The 18,371-nt window shown below is 32.6% G+C and overlaps 1 protein-coding gene across 8 annotated transcripts in view; it reads right to left on the bottom strand.

Moving 5' to 3' along the window:
• Positions 1 to 12,905: 12,905 nt before the first annotated feature.
• Positions 12,906 to 18,371, bottom strand: part of tun (tungus) — a 328,073-nt gene continuing 322,607 nt past the window's right edge. For all 8 annotated transcript variants that reach the window (XM_067775133.1, XM_067775129.1, XM_067775132.1 and 5 more), the window contains 2 exons: positions 18,097 to 18,221; positions 12,906 to 17,935 (listed from right to left, as the gene is read on the bottom strand). In XM_067775133.1, the coding sequence (XP_067631234.1) occupies positions 17,799 to 17,935; positions 18,097 to 18,221 (262 nt within the window). In that variant the 3' untranslated portion in view covers positions 12,906 to 17,798. The remainder of the gene's footprint in view (positions 17,936 to 18,096; positions 18,222 to 18,371) is intronic.

Below are 18,371 nucleotides of genomic sequence, written 5' to 3' on the forward strand. Positions count from 1 at the left end.
TAAAAACGTTAAACTCGGTGATATTTATTCTAATATATCATAGAAGATTTCATGAAGAAACCATTTCGACCGGAGCTATATATAGTATATATCCCATACAACCGATCGTCCAGATAGAAAGATTTTTGGCCATTTCACCATTAATTTCCAATATAAAAGCGTTAAACTTAGTGATATTTGCTCTAATATATCATAGAATTTTTCCTGGAAAAATCACTTTGATCGGAGCTATATATAGTATATACCCCATACCACCGATCGTTCAGATAGAAAGATTTTTGGCAATTTCTCCCTTAATTTCGAATATAAAAACGTTAAACTTGGTAATATTTATTCTAATATATCATAGAAGATTTCATGAAAAAATCATTTCGATCGGAGCTATATATAATATATATCCCATACAACCGATCGTTCAGATAGAACAATTTTTAGCCATTTCTCCCTTAATTTCGAATATAAAAACGTTAAACTTGGTGATATTTATTCTAATATATCATAGAACTTTTCCTGGAAAAATCACTTTGATCGGAGCTATATATAGTATATATCCCATACCACCGATCGTTCAGATAGAAAGATTTTTAGCCATTTCTCCCTTAATTTCCAATATAAAAGCGTTAAACTTGGAGATTTTTGTTCTAATATATCATAGAACTTTTCCTGGAAAAATCACTTTGTTCGGAGCTATATATAGTATATATCCCATACCACCGATCGTTCAGATAGAAAGATAGAAAGATTTTTGGCAATTTCTCCCTTAATTTCGAATATAAAAACGTTAAACTTGGTGATATATATTCTAATATATCATAGAAGATTTCTTGTAAGGGAGACAGTCCCGTCCTTATTTGTTTTATTTAAAAGTTTGCATTGGATTATACAAAAAAATTTATTTTTAGAGCTGTTTACTAAATCTTCTTACTTATTCTTGTCTTCATCTATTTTAAAAATATTCGCCTAGCTACACTTTGATGTTTTTTTTTATTGTTTTTTTTTTTTTAAATTATAAATTGAAAGTTTATTAGGGTTAGCTTTACATATTACTTATTTTTTAAATATTAAAACAGTATCATAATAAATAACTTTTTTCTTTGATGGAGTAGAAAAATTGTTTAAAGCAAATTTATTTATGTCTTATACTAAATTTTTAACTTAATAAAATTTTTCCTTTTAATATGTTTTTATATATATAATGCAAGTATTTTGACAAAGACATACTTTGTTAACATAAAACAAGTTTCAATTGTTTGTACATATTCATACATATATAAGTAATTAATGGGATTTAAAATACGGAGCTATATATAGTATATATCCCATACAACCGATCGTTCAGATAGAAAGATTTTTGGCAATTTCTCCCTTAATTTCGAATATAAAAACGTTAAACTTGGTGATATATATTCTAATATATCATAGAAGATTTCTTGTAAGGGGGTTTTTTGCCATTTTTTATTTTATATTTATCTTAAAAATCGTTTAGGTATGTACATACATCTGTTCACTATATATTTCTTATATTATACATCCGATTATTTGGAGATTACGAACGGGATAAGATTATTGTTCAGCCCCACTCATGAAAGGTAGGAATCTTCGGCACTGCCGAAGACAGTCCCGTCCTTATTTGTTTTATTTAAAAGTTTGCATTGGATTATACAAAAAAATTTATTTTTAGAGCTGTTTACTAAATCTTCTTACTTATTCTTGTCTTCATCTATTTTAAAAATATTCGCCTAGCTACACTTTGATGTTTTTATTTATTGTTTTTTTTTTTTTTAATTATAAATTGAAAGTTTATTAGGGTTAGCTTTACATATTACTTATTTTTTAAATATTAAAACAGTATCATAATAAATAACTTTTTTCTTTGATGGAGTAGAAAAATTGTTTAAAGCAAATTTATTTATGTCTTATACTAAATTTTTAACTTAATAAAATTTTTCCTTTATATATGTTTTTATATATATAATGCAAGTATTTTGACAAAGACATACTTTGTTAACATAAAAAAAGTTTCAATTGTTTGTACATATTCATACATATATAAGTAATTAATGGGATTTAAAATACTTAATTATACATACAATACTAAACAAAGTTTTCAATTTTAATTACATACGTACATTCATTATTTCATTATTGTTGGACACAAATAAAACTTTTTGAATAATTCAATTTTATAAACTTTAACCTTAACATACAAACATTTGCATTATTATTTTACTTTTTTTAAATTTAAATAAAATAAGTTTCCATTGCCTTCGTAAGTGCACGGTTGTGAATTGTATATTTGTTTTTGTTTTTTTAAGAATATTTAAGTTTTGTTTGGATTCGAGTGGAAAGTTTTTTTTATTGATTAGGTCGATAGATATTTTTTTCTTAAACTTAGCATATAAATACGTTTCTCCTAAATTGCTATGTATGCATGTTTGTGAAAATGTTCAAAAACATATTTATGAAATCGCAGGTTCGAATCGAGCTCAAGGTCTAACAATAATTATTTTATTTTATTATTGTTATGATACGTTTAAATTAGAATAGAAGAAAGAAAACATTTAGACAACTGCCAAAGCTCGTTGTATAGATCCCTTTCGGGAACTGCCAAATTCCTTCATCGGCAACGTTTAGGCGCAGCTGCTATAACCATTCAGCTATCACAGCGGTTGTTTGTTTGTCTTCATTATTTCTAATTCTATCCTGTTTCTTGTCAATTAATACTCTCAGCACTGCGATATCTGTTGCAGAATATGGATGTGAAAATTGGACTTGTTTCAAGGCAATGATGCCATAGTGTCATATTTTTTGAATCACTCACTTCTCAGCCTAAACCCGTTGAAAATCCTGTTGCTTAGGCAGGCAAGGCTCCGCCGACCCCAAGTTCCTCACGGAAGGAAGAGGGCTGCATGACATAGGAGATACAATTTGGTCACATAAAATCATTTCATCAAAATGGCTGAACTAGTACCCAAACTCACTCAAGATCGATATAACTCGGGAGTGGGGAAGTCTCCCTATCGCGACGAGAAGAAAAATACGTACCCGATTCTCATGGATTTAGGGGCTAGGAATATTCCAAATGTGGAATTATTTCTGCGATAGGTAGGGCGGCTAATATTCACAGTTTCAAAGGTTTGAGAAGTGAAAAACGCATCCGCGTGGCAGTTCGGCTAATACCTGATCATTTCAGACTCAAATCGAGAAAAGGCTAGCATAGATTTTGCAGTTGAAACAACACGATGAAATATGAGTTTTGAACCCAACTCTGACGAAGTGCCTATGATAATATCCCACATTTGCACCAAACACCAAATCCTGGAATAACCAGAATAAGAGATTGCACACGCACTACCTCTCTGTCGACTTTCAAGCTACTATTGCAGCATGAATATGAGTTGCCTCTATGCTGCTATCTCAGAACTTGAGTTGCTACAATGATGACCATTAGCTCCCTAAGGCTTGGGAAGGACCTCTGTGAGGACTGCAGACAAAATGACGGCCTAACGTGCTATTTCTTTAACGTGATGCCGAAGAAGTTTATTGAGTTGTAGATCTGGGACGCATATTGTTTATAACAGTCCCCTTCTTCGGCAACAAAAGTGGGGCTTGTGGTGAGCGTTGTCAGCAAAGAAATCAAACGAATTGCTTCCAGGCAACAGATGAACGAGGATATCTCTGTTGGAGTTAAAGAAATAAATTCAGAAAGACTCAATTCAATATTGGTGCTCCCATGGGTGCTAATTACCATATCGTTCCAGGGATGACTTGGCATGCAAGACTGCAAATATTGTTTAATTGGTTAAGTGCTAACTATTCATATTAAAATGATCGAAATAAAAGTAATTTGTCGCTCTTGCTATTTCTGGAAACGTTGTCTCATAAACTTCCCTAATTTTCTTATTTATATAAGAGAAACTTTTCAAATTTTGCACAAGGTTATTGTTTTTAGGACATCATTCTGAATGTCTTTTCTTTATCAGCTAGCTTTTTGGACGCTGAGTTTTGAACTTAATTTTTTCTGCATTCATACTAGTGTTAAGGCAGATGCCTCTAACCACTCAGCTATTTATATACCCCCGCGGCATGCCTTGTAATTTGCCGCCAACCTTTGCCTATTTCTTGTTATTGCTTTCATACACATCTTGGTTCATATATAATGTATGATTTTAATCCCAAATTGTGTAGCATATTTTTGGGCGCGTCAAAAGAACTTCTTCAGTAACTTATATTTCTTGATCACCTTATACCATGTCATACCAAAACTGTGACCGGGTATTTGAAAGTCAAGAAAAGTTTAGTAATTTGTCCTCTTATTGCACAGAACGGTCTCTTTTTATACTCAGCTGAGCAGAGCTCACAGATTATATTAATTTTGTTCGTATAACGGTGCCCTATAATGGCATAAACTAATCGAGATAGATATACACATTCTATATATCAAATTGATCTGGGCAACAAAAGAACTTCATTTAGCCATGTCCGTCCGCCCGTCTGTCTGTCCGTAAACACTATAACTTGAGTAAATTTTGAGGTATCTTAATGAAATTTGGTATGTAAGTTCCTGGGCACTCATCTCAGATCGCTATTTAAAATAAACGAAATCGGACTATAACCACGTCCACTTTTTCGATATCAAAAATTTCGAAAAACCGAAACAGTGTAATAATTCATTACCAAATTACGGATAAAGCGATAAAACTTGGTAGGTGGGTTGTCCTTATGACGCAGAATAGAAAATTAGTAAAATTTTGGACAATGGACGTGGCACCGCTCACTTTTAAAAGAAGGTAATTTAAAAGTTTTGCAAGCTGTAATTTGGCAGCTGAGTATGTAATGTTCGGTTACACCCAAACTTAGCTTTCCTTAGTTGTTTCAATATAAACTTGCACTGAAAAGTGTTGTATACGTCAATTCAGTTATATAATACTATTTATACATACATATATATGTAGGAGAAGCGGCGTAAATGGATGAGTGATAAATGCCATCGAGAAGTAAAGAATCTATGATATTTAATGGATGCATTTTTTTTTTTTTGTTATACTCGCAAATATTTATGTGTGTTACATATCTTCATACACTATATGCGTAAATGCATGTGTGGCTATTAGCTGCAGATCACTTAATTTACAAAGCTTACTTATAACGAATAGTAAATTCATTACTTTTTTCTAATATTTAGTTTACAAATATTTCCTTGTTAGTATACATACATATGTATATGATTTTTAATATAATATGCATATAATACATTTATATATGTATATATAATTTTGTGTGTTAAAAATTGAGGTTTAACTTTAAGACTTGCACAGTGAAAATATTTTGTTTTTGGTTTTTTTTTTTACTTAAGTAGCACAACAAACACACTTGCATAGTGTTTGAATCATATATGTATATTTGTTTACTTACTGTATGTATATATTAGTATAAATATGTATATATTATATATTGTAAATTGAATAATGTGCCCATTTGGAAAATTATATATCCGCAAGAAACGCTAATTATTTTACTAACACATTTGCACTCTGCGTAGACAGCGCCGATTATGTACTAACGAAAACATTGATATTCGATTTAGAGTTGCAAAGCTTTCGACAGTGACACCATCGATAGTTTTCAATACTATTTTCCGTAGAGCTATGAAAAAAAACTTCATTATAGGGTTATTTTCTACCCAATAACTTTATCTTTATCCTTACTACATACAAAATTATAGGTCAGAACAAATAGCAATTAATTTATGTTTTTACTATTGCAACACTACAAATATCATTTCGTTAGTTGTTGTTGTTGTAGCGATAAGCTTGCTCCCCGCAGGTTTTGGGGAGTGTTATCGATGTGATGGTCCTTTGTCGGATACAGATCCGGTACGCTCCGGTATCACAGCAACATTAAGGTGCTAGCCCGACCATCTCGGGAACCATTTATATGGCCACATTAAACCTTCAGGCCATCCCTCCTTCCCCACCAGCAAGTTCAATGAGGAGCTTGGGGTCGCCAGAGCCTCGTTTGTTAGTGAAACAGGATTCGCCGCGGATAGGTGAGGTTGACAATTGGGTTTGAAGCTGTATATTGCGCTGGCAAAGTGAAGGGTTGCGCTACACAGCCTCTTTAATCTAATTTACCTAACCCGCTGGGGGAAGCATTTCGTTAGTAGTTTTTATCTGCTTTAAAACACGACGTAGCTCATAACAGAGCCTTAGAAATCATATCACTTTTTTATAGTACGGCTCTCATCTATGCTCTCTTCATGGTCAGAGCCGCAGCAATAGAAAAAAACAACACTTCAAAATAGCATAATATTGTCAGTCACTGTTTTGTTATCACACTCTAACTAAAAATATCTACATTTCTCTCTCAAACATCCTTTTTTTATTCTAAATCCATCCTTATACCTTTCAAGTTCTGTTTTCCCTTCTCATACACTTTTTTATGCTACGGCTCTATGCCCAGTTCATGTTCAGAGCCAGAGCTGTAGGGGAACATATTTTTCGTTGCTATTGCCACTTTGGAGTATCAAATGCAAACACTGTAACTAAACAAAATAGTTTAAGAAAAATACAAAATCTAAATTCACTACAAAATAGTAGAATTATGGAATACTTTTTTCTGGGTCAAACCATTATAACTAGCACTTACATTTATTTCATATTTTTCCATTTAAATAAAAAATTAAAAGTCAGAAGCTCTCAGGCTTCTAACTTCACTACAAATTGAGCTATGCCCACTTAAAATGGCTTTTCAGGTTGTTTTAGAGCCGCGTGTAAGTCTCGATTATAAAAAAAACCTTCGATAATATAAAACAGAATAAACTAACGATAGTGCTATAGACAGTTTTGCAACTCTAAATTCAATAAATTCGCCGTGCAGAAGAATGTCAAGTCAAAATAAAACTTTCATTGATTTCAATTAACTGACATATTATTGTACAAGGCGTTGCCAGGCGAATCCATACTAGGTGGTAGCAAAGCGAATTCAACCAGTTCGCTGGGCAGAGGAATTTCAAGTTAAAAGACAATTGATTTCGATTAACTGATTTATTAAAGTACAAGGCGCTGTATGGAAAAAAAAAGAAATAATCAGCTGTTTGGATAACAATACCTGGTACTGAATTCGCCTTGATTTCGATTAACTGACATATTATTGTACCCAAGCGTTGTATGGAAAACATCAAGAAGAAGCAATCAGCTGATGGGATAACAACACCTGTCGTAGCATTCGATAGCGTTCTTGCAGAAATGATTTTTCTTTCACATTATTTTCGTTGAATTATCTATAAAAAATTTTTCTTTTCCTGTTGTAATATTTATACATAACTTTTATTCGTTAGTTTTTTAGGTTAGAATTTTTCCTTCTTTTCTTTTTTTCAATAATCTTATTATTTCTTTAAAAGTTTCACTTATACTTATATATTTTACCCATTATTGCATTTGTTAAGTAGTAAAGTATGTTTAAATAGTAGTCGTAGTATACGTATAACAGTAAAAAGTAGTAGAAATAATGTTAACTTGTGTTTTTGTTTGCTGTTATTTTATCGAATAAATTATTTATTTTATCTTTTAATGTTTTTACATCAACGCGTTCTTAAAAAAAATTCTCAGTAATTAAAAACGTAAAAAGGTTTTAAACGACAAAAAAATGTGCATAGAAACATATGTAGAACAATTTATCATCAACACGTTTTTTCTAATAACTGTAATGTTTTTGAAAAAGCAAACATTTTTGTTTCAGCGAAAGTAAAGAAAATTATATTTGTTGGGCGAAAATTATGCCAGCGACATTTTGAAATTCTTAACACCCACTTTGTCAAAATTGTATGCGTAGAACCAACTCCGAGTTCATAAGATAACTTGCCGTTTTGCAAGTGGGCCTAAAGAAACAATTTTCTTATTTTCAATTAAGCTTGACACAGAAAAACATAATTTTACAAATTTTTTTATGAAAAAAGTGGTTCAAAAAGTGTTTAAATTGTCTATGCACGGTTAAAAGTTTAAGCCTAGGTCTGGCACTTTTTTCTGCTACATATATGATAAACTCAAATTTAGCATAAAACTTAGATTATGCTGGTTTTCGTGAAAATTAGTCAGCAGAACTTGTTTCAATTTTCAGCCAGAGAAGTTTAAGCTTGTATTAAAAAAAAAATAAAATTGTTGATATTTTGAGTTTTTTAGATTTTCTGTTCGGTTTAATTCAGAATTTCAATCGAATGAAATTAGGTAAAAAACGGAGTAGTTTATTCAGAGGTTTCCCGTTTAAGCGCAGTATCCACATCACAAGAAATGAAAAGTTCTATACGAAAAGGCGCTCAAGTAAAATTTCGTTTGTCAAGTAGTATTTAATTCTCAAAGTAATGCTCTGGATCATTAGGAGACTTGAGAAGCAGAGTTCGTGATACTTTTGTATACGTGAGGTGTGATAAGAAGATGACGCTGTTGTGTTTCATTTAACACACAAGACAAGGCGAAGTAGCGACATCTATTTTTGAAAAATTAGGGTCTATTAAGGGCAGTGTTGCCAAACCAAATACATGGAATTAACAAATTATCTGGCTCACAAATTGAACCAGACTTCTTTCTAGATTTATCTGGCTCAAATCATTAGCCGTCATCCAGTGAGTTTTACCGCTCCGGCTCACGCTCAATTCTCACGGGAATGCTCTGGATCATTGAGAGACTTGAGAAGCAGATGTTGTGAAATTTTCGCACACGTGAAATGTGATAGGCAGATGTCGCCGCTGTTTTTCGTTTACCTTATACGGCGAAAGGCTAAGCAGCGACACCTATTTTTGAAAAAGTAGGTTTATTAAAGGCAGCGATGCCAAACTAAAAAGAAGTAATTCACAAATTATCTGGCTCAAATCGTTGTTGTTGCATTTACATGCAAAATTATTTATCTGGCTCAGGATCTTTGCCACCGAATGATGGCTATTGTTGTAGCATTTACATGCAAAATTATTTATCTGGCTCAGTATTTTTGCGACCGGGTGATGTCCATTATTTGTTAGGCAACGACCCTGTAATAACACAATGGGTTAAATACCAGGGATAGAAGTGAATGTATATATGAGTTTTCTAAAAGTAATTTGCAGTTCTATCTGTGCACATGCGTGCTTTTTCTCTTGTTTGGTGTAATTTTTTCAACTAAAGTGCTTTTTCAATTCGAGCATGTTAATTTTAACAAATTTTCTTCTAATGCATAGCTGTCAGATTTTTGGGTCTTGCAGGGAAGTGGCGCCGCTTCATAGATAACAGAAAGATATACAAAATGTTAAATTTAATTGGCTGCTATTATTTTTCACGCAAGTCATATGTACATATATTTGTATATACGATATTTATCTTGAGCGGTTCCTTATGAAGTGGAAATTTATAGCCCTTTGGAAAAACTACAGAATTCTGCTCTGAGAAAATTGTCGCTGTAAGTTCTATGAAAAATGCTTCAGAACATTTTCTGTGTATATCAATGCACGCTCCTAGCAGTGAAAGTTCTGAATTGTTTAGATTTATTTTTGAAAACTCTGCGTAAGCTATATCGATGCCTAATATTATGAATTTTATTAACAACTTCGGCCGCTTGTAGTATATATTCGCTAAGTAGCTTTAGGCTATCTTCATGGCATCCAAACTACTTTTACGTAACCAAGATTATCCAAGTTGCCCTCACCTATACCTATGTACCGAGCTTACAGAATTTTTGGACCTGAAGCAATTCGATCAGAATAAATTGCTTCGTTCAATTCTACACCTCAGTGTTTTCAAATTACTAAAGTACTTCTTCAACAAAAAACGTGCATACTAGTTGTACAGATTGTATGCCCCACGTTGGGCGCGCTCTTAATTCGTACTTCGATTTTTGAAGCTACAAAAATTAGGAGTTTAGAAAAGGATTCAACGACTATTTCATACTAAATATAAATTCAAGATTCAGCATAAGCCAAACAAAGACGCAGCCTTTTTTTAAATTTTCCAACTAAAACAGAATAGCAAAAATAGTAACGTGGAAAATAAGAGGACCATTGGGAGGAAGCTCAAAATACCTCTAGTTAAACCATGTTTAATATTTTATTAATTTGCAGAGTGTTTAATTATTTTTAAGTTTTTTTAGGTGCATAGTATGATTTAGTTGAAGTTGGAAGAGATTATGATAGTTGGCAAGAAACTGTACAACTTTTACAAAGCTTCACATTTTAAGTTTTAATTTACACACATATAAGTAAATTTATATAAAAAAGTTTGACAGGCTTAATATATGCTATTGGTTATATAAATAATTTTATAAATTACTTAGAAATATTTACATTATTATAAATTAATTTTAATTACAATTATATTTAATACAATGTTTATGGTATCAGTGTACAGGATATATATATATATATATATATATATCTGTGTTCATTTGGAGCCAACTCGGCCAATGTGTATGTGAATAGAACATTACATAGGTTTATAGCGAGTTTCATGAATGAGTCGTGATTTCGTTTAATTTATCGGATATGGAAAACAGGAGAATTTCATTAACAAAATTTGATAAAAATTGCGTAATATTCCTTGAATAAACGCCTTTGGAAGAACCGCATGAACGGAATCTTACATTTTACGGATTGAGAAAAGTGCTTTCGAATACTGAAAAAAATTCAATCTATGTTAGGTCTTCACTGGCCAGTCAAAACTAACCAAACGCAACTTTAGGGGCCATTCCATTTTATTTCTATAACTTTCGTGGTTCCAAGCCACACATCCGGATAGGTATGATGAGAAAGGCCGCTTGCATCCTTTAATCAAAGGCAAGGAAATGGAATTAATTTCAGAGAAAAATAAAATTAAAGAAAAAAAAAACTTTTTTAAAAATAAGCTTTTATTATTTTGGTTAATAAAATTAACTAAAAAGTAAACAATAAATTGACTCTAAAGAAATATAACACTTTATAAGTTCATTGTAAGCTTAAACGATAATTACGCTTTTTCGTCTGCGACAAAAAAATTCTATATTGTACATAATTATATATTTTTAACATTAAAACTTTACACCTAAATTATTAAATCTTACAGTTTATATCACAGTCCTAATTGTTCTAATAAAAACGTGTTAAATTTTGATGGTATAATTAAGAACATTTAGGATCTCCTTTTCTTGCTATCGCAATGTAGCACGCTTTTATAACTGTGATATAAGCTGTGATATAAACTGTAAGATTTAATAATTTAGGTGTAAAGTTTTAATGTTAAAAATATATAATTATGTACAATATAGAATTTTTTTGTCGCAGACGAAAAAGCCTAATTATCGTTTAAGCTTACAATGAACTTATAAAGTGTTATATTTTTTTAGAGTCAATTTATTGTTTACTTTTTAGTTAATTTTATTAACCAAAATAATAAAAGCTTATTTTTAAAAAAGTTTTTTTTTCTTTAATTTTATTTTTTACTTTTTAGTTCGTTTTATTAACAAGTAATAGAAGCTTGTTCTTATAAAAGCTTTAAATATAAGTATAGGGGGTGAAACAAAAACACATATATCAGTTACATCTGCGTATAATGCGTATTGGAATTTATTAATACACATTTTATGCGCTGCAACTTCAGAGGTGTATTTAAAGTTTAAAGCATTGTAAATATAAGTATTGAAGTCATGAGCCTGGGCATTCGCGCAATTTTAGTGATGTAAATTGCATGGCGCCAGCGCCAATGCGGTGCCAGCTCAATGGTAGCTCATTGACGAAATTACTCCAAGCGAATTTTTGACGCTTCTTAGTAGTGAGTGCGTAGTACATTTTACTTGCGCTATTGAGTGAAACGACTTTTGTGTGTCAGGCACGAGTTTGGTGTTATTGGCGCTACTGGCAGTGATGACACTGAGCTGTTGACGGTAGCGCTGGTAGTTCAGATTTTGAATCAGAGAAAGAATTGACGACCCGTGTGAATTATTATGGCTTTGACCGTGTAAATTATTATGGTGTATTTGTATATTTTAGATTTAATGCACAATTAATATTTGTGTGTTTGAGCGGCCAAATAATAACAGTAGTATTGCTAAAGTGCTGCTTAGTTGATGGAATGTCGCTAATTTCTTAGCGATGATCAGCAGATTGTCAATATTTCGTTCAACGGACGCGCGAAATTGCCACATCTGCTCAAATTTTCCAAAGATTTTCCATTCTTGATTTAACTTAAGCTGTTATGCCAATATTTTTCAGCCAGCTTTTTTCAAATAGGTAATTTTTCCAAAAGCAAAATAAATTACAGAAAAGATTACAGGGTTAAACAGCCTTAAAAATTCAGCTATGTTGGTTATACACAGAAATACAACAGAGGGTTGTGTCTCCGCTTTTCGCAAGCGATGAGATTCACCACGCGTGACACGTGATTCACCACGTCCAAATATCACAATCCACGGATAGGTACCGGCGTGTTTGTATGGGACTTAGGCTGTTATGCCAAAGTAAATACAAATCTTTACCGATAACTGTGTTATCGATTAATTTATCGAATTCTAACAAAGTAATATTGCATTGTCATAGGAGTTATACATGTGTGCAAAATTTCAGCTCAATCGGACACCGGGAAGTGTATCAAATTTAACTTGCAAGATTCCATTACAGACAACAAAAGTGAAAGTAAATAAAAGCTTATAAAAACAACAGCAAAAGGTTCTCATCCCAAATGATTTTTAGGAGTAAGTAGCAGAATCTTACAAGGCAAGTAAAAGAGAAATTGTTATAAGGATTCAAAGGATTGTGTTAATAGCGCAATCCCTGCAAGGGGTTTTCCAGCGCCATTTACAACCCCATCAACCCAATTGTCAACCTCATCTACCCATTGCGAACCCTGCAGGCGAAGCACTGGCGTGACTAAGTTAATCACGCAAAGGGGAGATGGGGAGGGGGAAGTCGGATAATCTAGGCGGTTCAACGTGGGTATGATAGCCGTCTCCGGCAGTAAGGAATGTTGCATTTTAGAAATAAAAAATTATGTAAACTTAGCAAATATTCATGTGGGGATCTATGATTTTGTAACAGCCACTGGAAGATCAGAAAAGATCGCAGCGCCAGCTAGAAAAAAATTGCCCTGACTGACAGAATGTGACGGCATCTTCGTCGTATACGCATGCAAGCTTACTACTTTATAATGCCAACAACTCACGCAAGACAGCTCTCGTTACATTCATATCCGCGATACCTAATATACTAGGAGATAGCTGTACAGTTCAGTTGTGACGAGGTTTGTGATAGCATTAATGATTACGGCTACAGGTAAGTGTGATTATGAAGTGCGATTCAGATCATATTGATTATCTGCTGACACACATAGTTAGGGGCAAAAATCGCTGGGATTTAAAAGACACAGACATAAATCACGTTGCTTCTCACAAATAACGGGATATGCTGAATCTTAACTGAGGGTAGGTATTGATTTCGCCACACCTCGCACTTATCTATATACTATCGAAATTTCCGCTTGGTCCATGTTAAGCAATGATCGGCAGTTTAGTGCGAAGCAAAAGTGTAAACTTTTGTACTACAAAATATTCACAATTATCGATTTAATTAATTGGTGAAAACGAAAAGTCAAATGAAGCTACCTGAAGGAGTCCTGGTGAAAACTACAAAAACGTAAAGAAGTTAGTATGCTCCTTTCAAAATATATTAGGTGAGTCCTGAGAATTCGTGATAGTGATGTAACAATTTATTTAGAAGTTCTGAAGTTGGAGTTACGAAGCTTGGAATATAGTTGGAAATAAGAAGATCGTTCAATACTGAAGCAAACTAGAGGGCATATGGATCTAAAGAAGCAGCAAAAAGATTAGATGAGCATATGGAAAGCGATGTTATATTTAACGAATAAGCGCCGCTAGATGGAGCTAAGATAGAGATATTTGGAAAATGCTTTTTCAAGGCCAAATTTATTCGTATTTGTACATACTTTTTCTTAATAATATGTAAGAAAGTACTGGAAATAGAGTAAATATTGAAGAATTAATGCACTGCTTGCGCGGCTCTTTTACACAGTCCATATTTGTTTTTAACTTCTAACCCAAAATAAAAGGCAATTGAAGGCTGAACGTCAAAAAGTTGAGCTGTAAATTTACTCATGTAAAAGAGCCTTGAGAGCACATATCTATTAAAAATGTTAAAATTTTCCTGATTAGGGGTGGCCTTAACAGCTTCGTAGAGCAGCGGAAAACTGTTCGTTATTCATGTCATGTGAGCACAGCGACTGAGATCCAGCGAAGTAAGCGTTGAATCTTTTTTCGCTTGTGCTTCAAGCAGTAAACATCTTATGCGCATGTTCTACACTGACACTTAATTCGCTTTTATATGTGTACATTAGGGTGGAGCGAAAAAAACGTAATTTTGTTTCCTTTTAGTTTAGTAAAAATATCGCGCAGGAAAACCAAAGAGATAGCCCGTACAAGTTTTAGCTTTTTATTTACGTTAATTACGACTTTAGTTAATCCATACCAATCGTATGGTGAATCTCATACAATTTGAGGTTGAACTCTGACTCGGAATATCTACGAAACGAGACAACTTTGCGAAAAAATTTCATTTTAGATCTTTTATTAAACCATTTAATTTTTTATGAGAATATGTTTAGCTAGTGATTTGCGTAGTACGGGTACACATTTTATAAACTTGAAATCCCTATACGATTTGCATGGAACAACTAAAATAGCGCTGAGGCACGTCTAAACACTAAAATAGAATGCTAAAACTTTTACAGGCCTTCGTTTTAGATATCCCGAGAAATATTTGTACTATACCAAAACGAAAAAATTTTTTTTGTTATTCTGGAGTAGGTCGTATACCGCAAAGTAATTTTTAAATTTTTATTTTTTTAATAATATAGGGAAAATTTAATCAACGCAATATTCGGATGGATCTGGTTCTACATTGCAAATCTCTTCAAAGTCTTTTCTCCGGACGTGAGAAACGTAGCTTCACTCCTGCCATGATTAAACTGTTGACAAACACATTTAGCCAAAGCCATGTCTTGCACTTCTCTACATCTCCTTCTTCGCATAGATTTGTTTTTTTGACAAAACATACTTTGTATTTTTGCTTATGCCAAAACTACGCTTTTTGTTGACAGGTTCATAATTTTTGCCAAATTATTTAAAAAAAAAAGTTTTTTTGACACACCCTAATATACGCATACAATTTTTTTTTCTAAGCTTCGTGTTTTGCTTTATTTATTTGCAGCTTTAATTATAAGTTTTAAAAAATAATATTTATTTCGGGAAATTCCTACCTTTTTTTTGTTTTTTTTTTGTTTTTTTGTTTTTTTTTTTTCTTATTACAAGCATCGCTTTGAATACAAAAATATGTTATTACAATATGTGACCCGGCCTATGAAAAGGCTCAAAAAAGAAATTGCGAGAAACAGCTGTTAAAGATAAACAATGCATTTCTTCAGTTTCTTAGTAGTTTTTCTTTTGCATTATGAACAGTCATGCTCAAAAGGCAAAGCACAAACCAGTTTCTGACCGATATTTTGGTTACATTGCCATCGAAAAAAATGCTATCAAAAAAATCTGAGGAAGCTTTACCAGCCACCAAAGTGGCATCGAATGAACCAAAGGCTTCATCGTCTTTCATTTGTGCTCTTCTTTCTCTACATTTTTAGTGCACTTCTAAGCAAGTTAGGACTTTCTAGTTTCTACCACGCGAAAGAGCGTCTCAAAAAGTCATAAGCCACCTTTTCATAGACCGGGTCAAATATAATGCTTTCGGTGTATGCTTTAGCCAAAGCCATGTCTTGATTTTGCACTTCTCGGAATCTCCTTCTTCGCATTTGTTTTTGTTTTTTTTTGACAATACAACTTTCTATTTTTGCTTATGCCAAAACTATCCTTTTTTTGGCAGGTTCATTTCATTAGCAGGTTTTGCTTTTTGCTTCTTATACACGTACAATAATTAACCAAAGAATGTTTACTTGTTTTTACTATTTCAAATGCATGAATGCATTTTTTAAACCATTTTTTAAATATAATTTATATAACAATTCGGGGAAAAAGGCTTTGAGGAGATTTACAAGAAATAATCGAAACAGCTCATGCTTTGCACATCCCGATGTGGCGTTGTTTAAATTTTTGCCAAATTATTAAAAAAAAAGAGTTTTTGACACACCCTAATATACGCATAAAAAATTTTCCTCTAAGCTTTGTGTTTTGCTTTACTTATTTGCAGCTTACAAGACTTAAAATTAAATTATAAGTTTTAAAATATAAGATTTATTTATGGAAATTATTACATTATTACATTATTTTATTTTTTATTTATATTACAAGCATCGCTTTGAATACAAAAATATGTTATTATATATAATGCTTTTCGGCGTTTGTTTTAATTTTTAAAAATTATTTTTATAAACTTTTTTTTTTGTTGTAAGCAACTTGTAATTGTAATAGTAAATATTAGTTACTAGCTAATATTAAGTTACATTCTTGTTTTATAAATTTTTTGTTGATGCAATTAAACATTTTTTTATATTATGAGGGTTTGTTTGCTAGTTTATAATGATGTGTGTATGTGTGTGTGTTATCTTTGATTATGAAATATGCTACGCTAATGTCACTTTGCCATTTCTTTATGCTTCTTCTTTATCTATCTAAGCTTAAGTTACTATCAGAATTTTGGTTTTGTTTTGCTGTGCATGTGAAGAGTAACTTTCCGAGAATTGCAGAATTTCGTCAGTCGTCCAGTTAATGTTTTTTTCTGCTGTTCCTCAATATGATGCATTGCTTGCACTACTTAAAATCGTCGTTAACCTTCTGAGCCGCTTATTCAATCTAGCGCAAAAAGTCTCATCTATCAAAGTCATTAAAACCAATGAATCCATCATCCATCCACTTCATGTGCAGCAATGATATTATCTCCAGTTATATATACTGTATATGTTTGTAGTTATACTACATACTCATACATACATAGAGCAATGGCATGCATAGAAGTTAGAAAACTTGGAAAATATTTATTGCGGAATGTCACCAAACTATATATTTACGTCATTCAAAGCCAGAACTTGGCCGGTCTTGCAGTTTATGTTTCGTATACAAGTTGAGGCATCGACGTAAATATAATAAAATCTAAGTCATGCGACTACGCCGATAGTAATCTAAGCGCAGCAAAATATGATGCGACGTGATCCAAGGGCAGGAAGGATGGGGAGCGTTGTATTACAGCATTTATAAAAAGTTTGTGTAGCCTTGCTTTAGCTCAAGCATTTTGTGTTGGGATATGCAAATTGAATGGGATTTGCATGTGCACATTGACAGTTGCTGCTACTCCGGCTGCTGCTGCTAAATGTCCTTTGGACGATGTCATGCGATATAGCTGACTGTATGCCAAGGAAGAGATCGAATGAGGCGGCGAGCGATTTATGAATGCGTTGTTAGAGGAAATTGCTGTTGACGTTAATGTTGTTACTAATGGCACATGCCTATGTATAAAAGTGACGCGAGTCAGCTGTTGTGGCTTCTAAAACTATTGCATTATTTTATTGTATTAGTATATGTTTTTTGTTGTTATTACTGTTCTTGCCGCTAACAATTTTAATGTCATTTTTTCTCCCCTTAAAAGCAAACTTTAACGGTAACATCATATAAAATCCTTTATCCATCCTATCACTAATTCAAGCACTTTCTTGCTCTTCACTTAGCGTTCGCATAATAAAAAGAAAAACTTGTTTCACTGACGTTAATAACTTTTGATCTCCTCGTTAACTTAACTGGCACTTCACAGTTCATACTTAAATAGATAGATATATAGTTGCTCAGCACTGTTGATATTATTTATTGTTTTGTTGTTGCGCTACGACATTCGGCGCCTTATAGAATGTTTGTACAAATTCTGATAGGCTATAAACGGTGCCAGGTCCTTTGCCAGCATTCATACAGATAAAATCTCCCAAACTATGCGCATTGCCTATAAGTGTGTAGGTAATAGAAAAATGCAGCAACATTAATTTATGAAATGAAATTGTTGAAATTTAATTATAAAAAAAAATAATAATGCAAAAATTCAATAACAACCAGCAAACGATATAACGGCAAATGTTATAGGAATGCTTGTATGCTATATCTTACTATTCGATTGTATGGGCGGGTATGAGGGCGGCGGCTTAATCCAACTACCATCTGGCCTTCGCATGTGCCGGCGATCTGATGAGAATTCACTTAGATATGTTTCTGCGGGTATAACTCTGAAGTATCTGTAAGCAAGAAAAATTTTAATTATTCAATTAGTTTAATCATAAACTAGTAACAATTTTAATGAAAATGTTTGTTTGCTCGATATGAAGAATAACATACAACACAAAAAATTTAAATAAAAAAAAAAAAAACAGGAAATTTTCGTACTG

The sequence above is a fragment of the Eurosta solidaginis genome, chromosome 3 (assembly GCF_040869045.1).
Source record: "Eurosta solidaginis isolate ZX-2024a chromosome 3, ASM4086904v1, whole genome shotgun sequence".
Taxonomy (NCBI): Eukaryota; Metazoa; Arthropoda; class Insecta; order Diptera; family Tephritidae; genus Eurosta; species Eurosta solidaginis.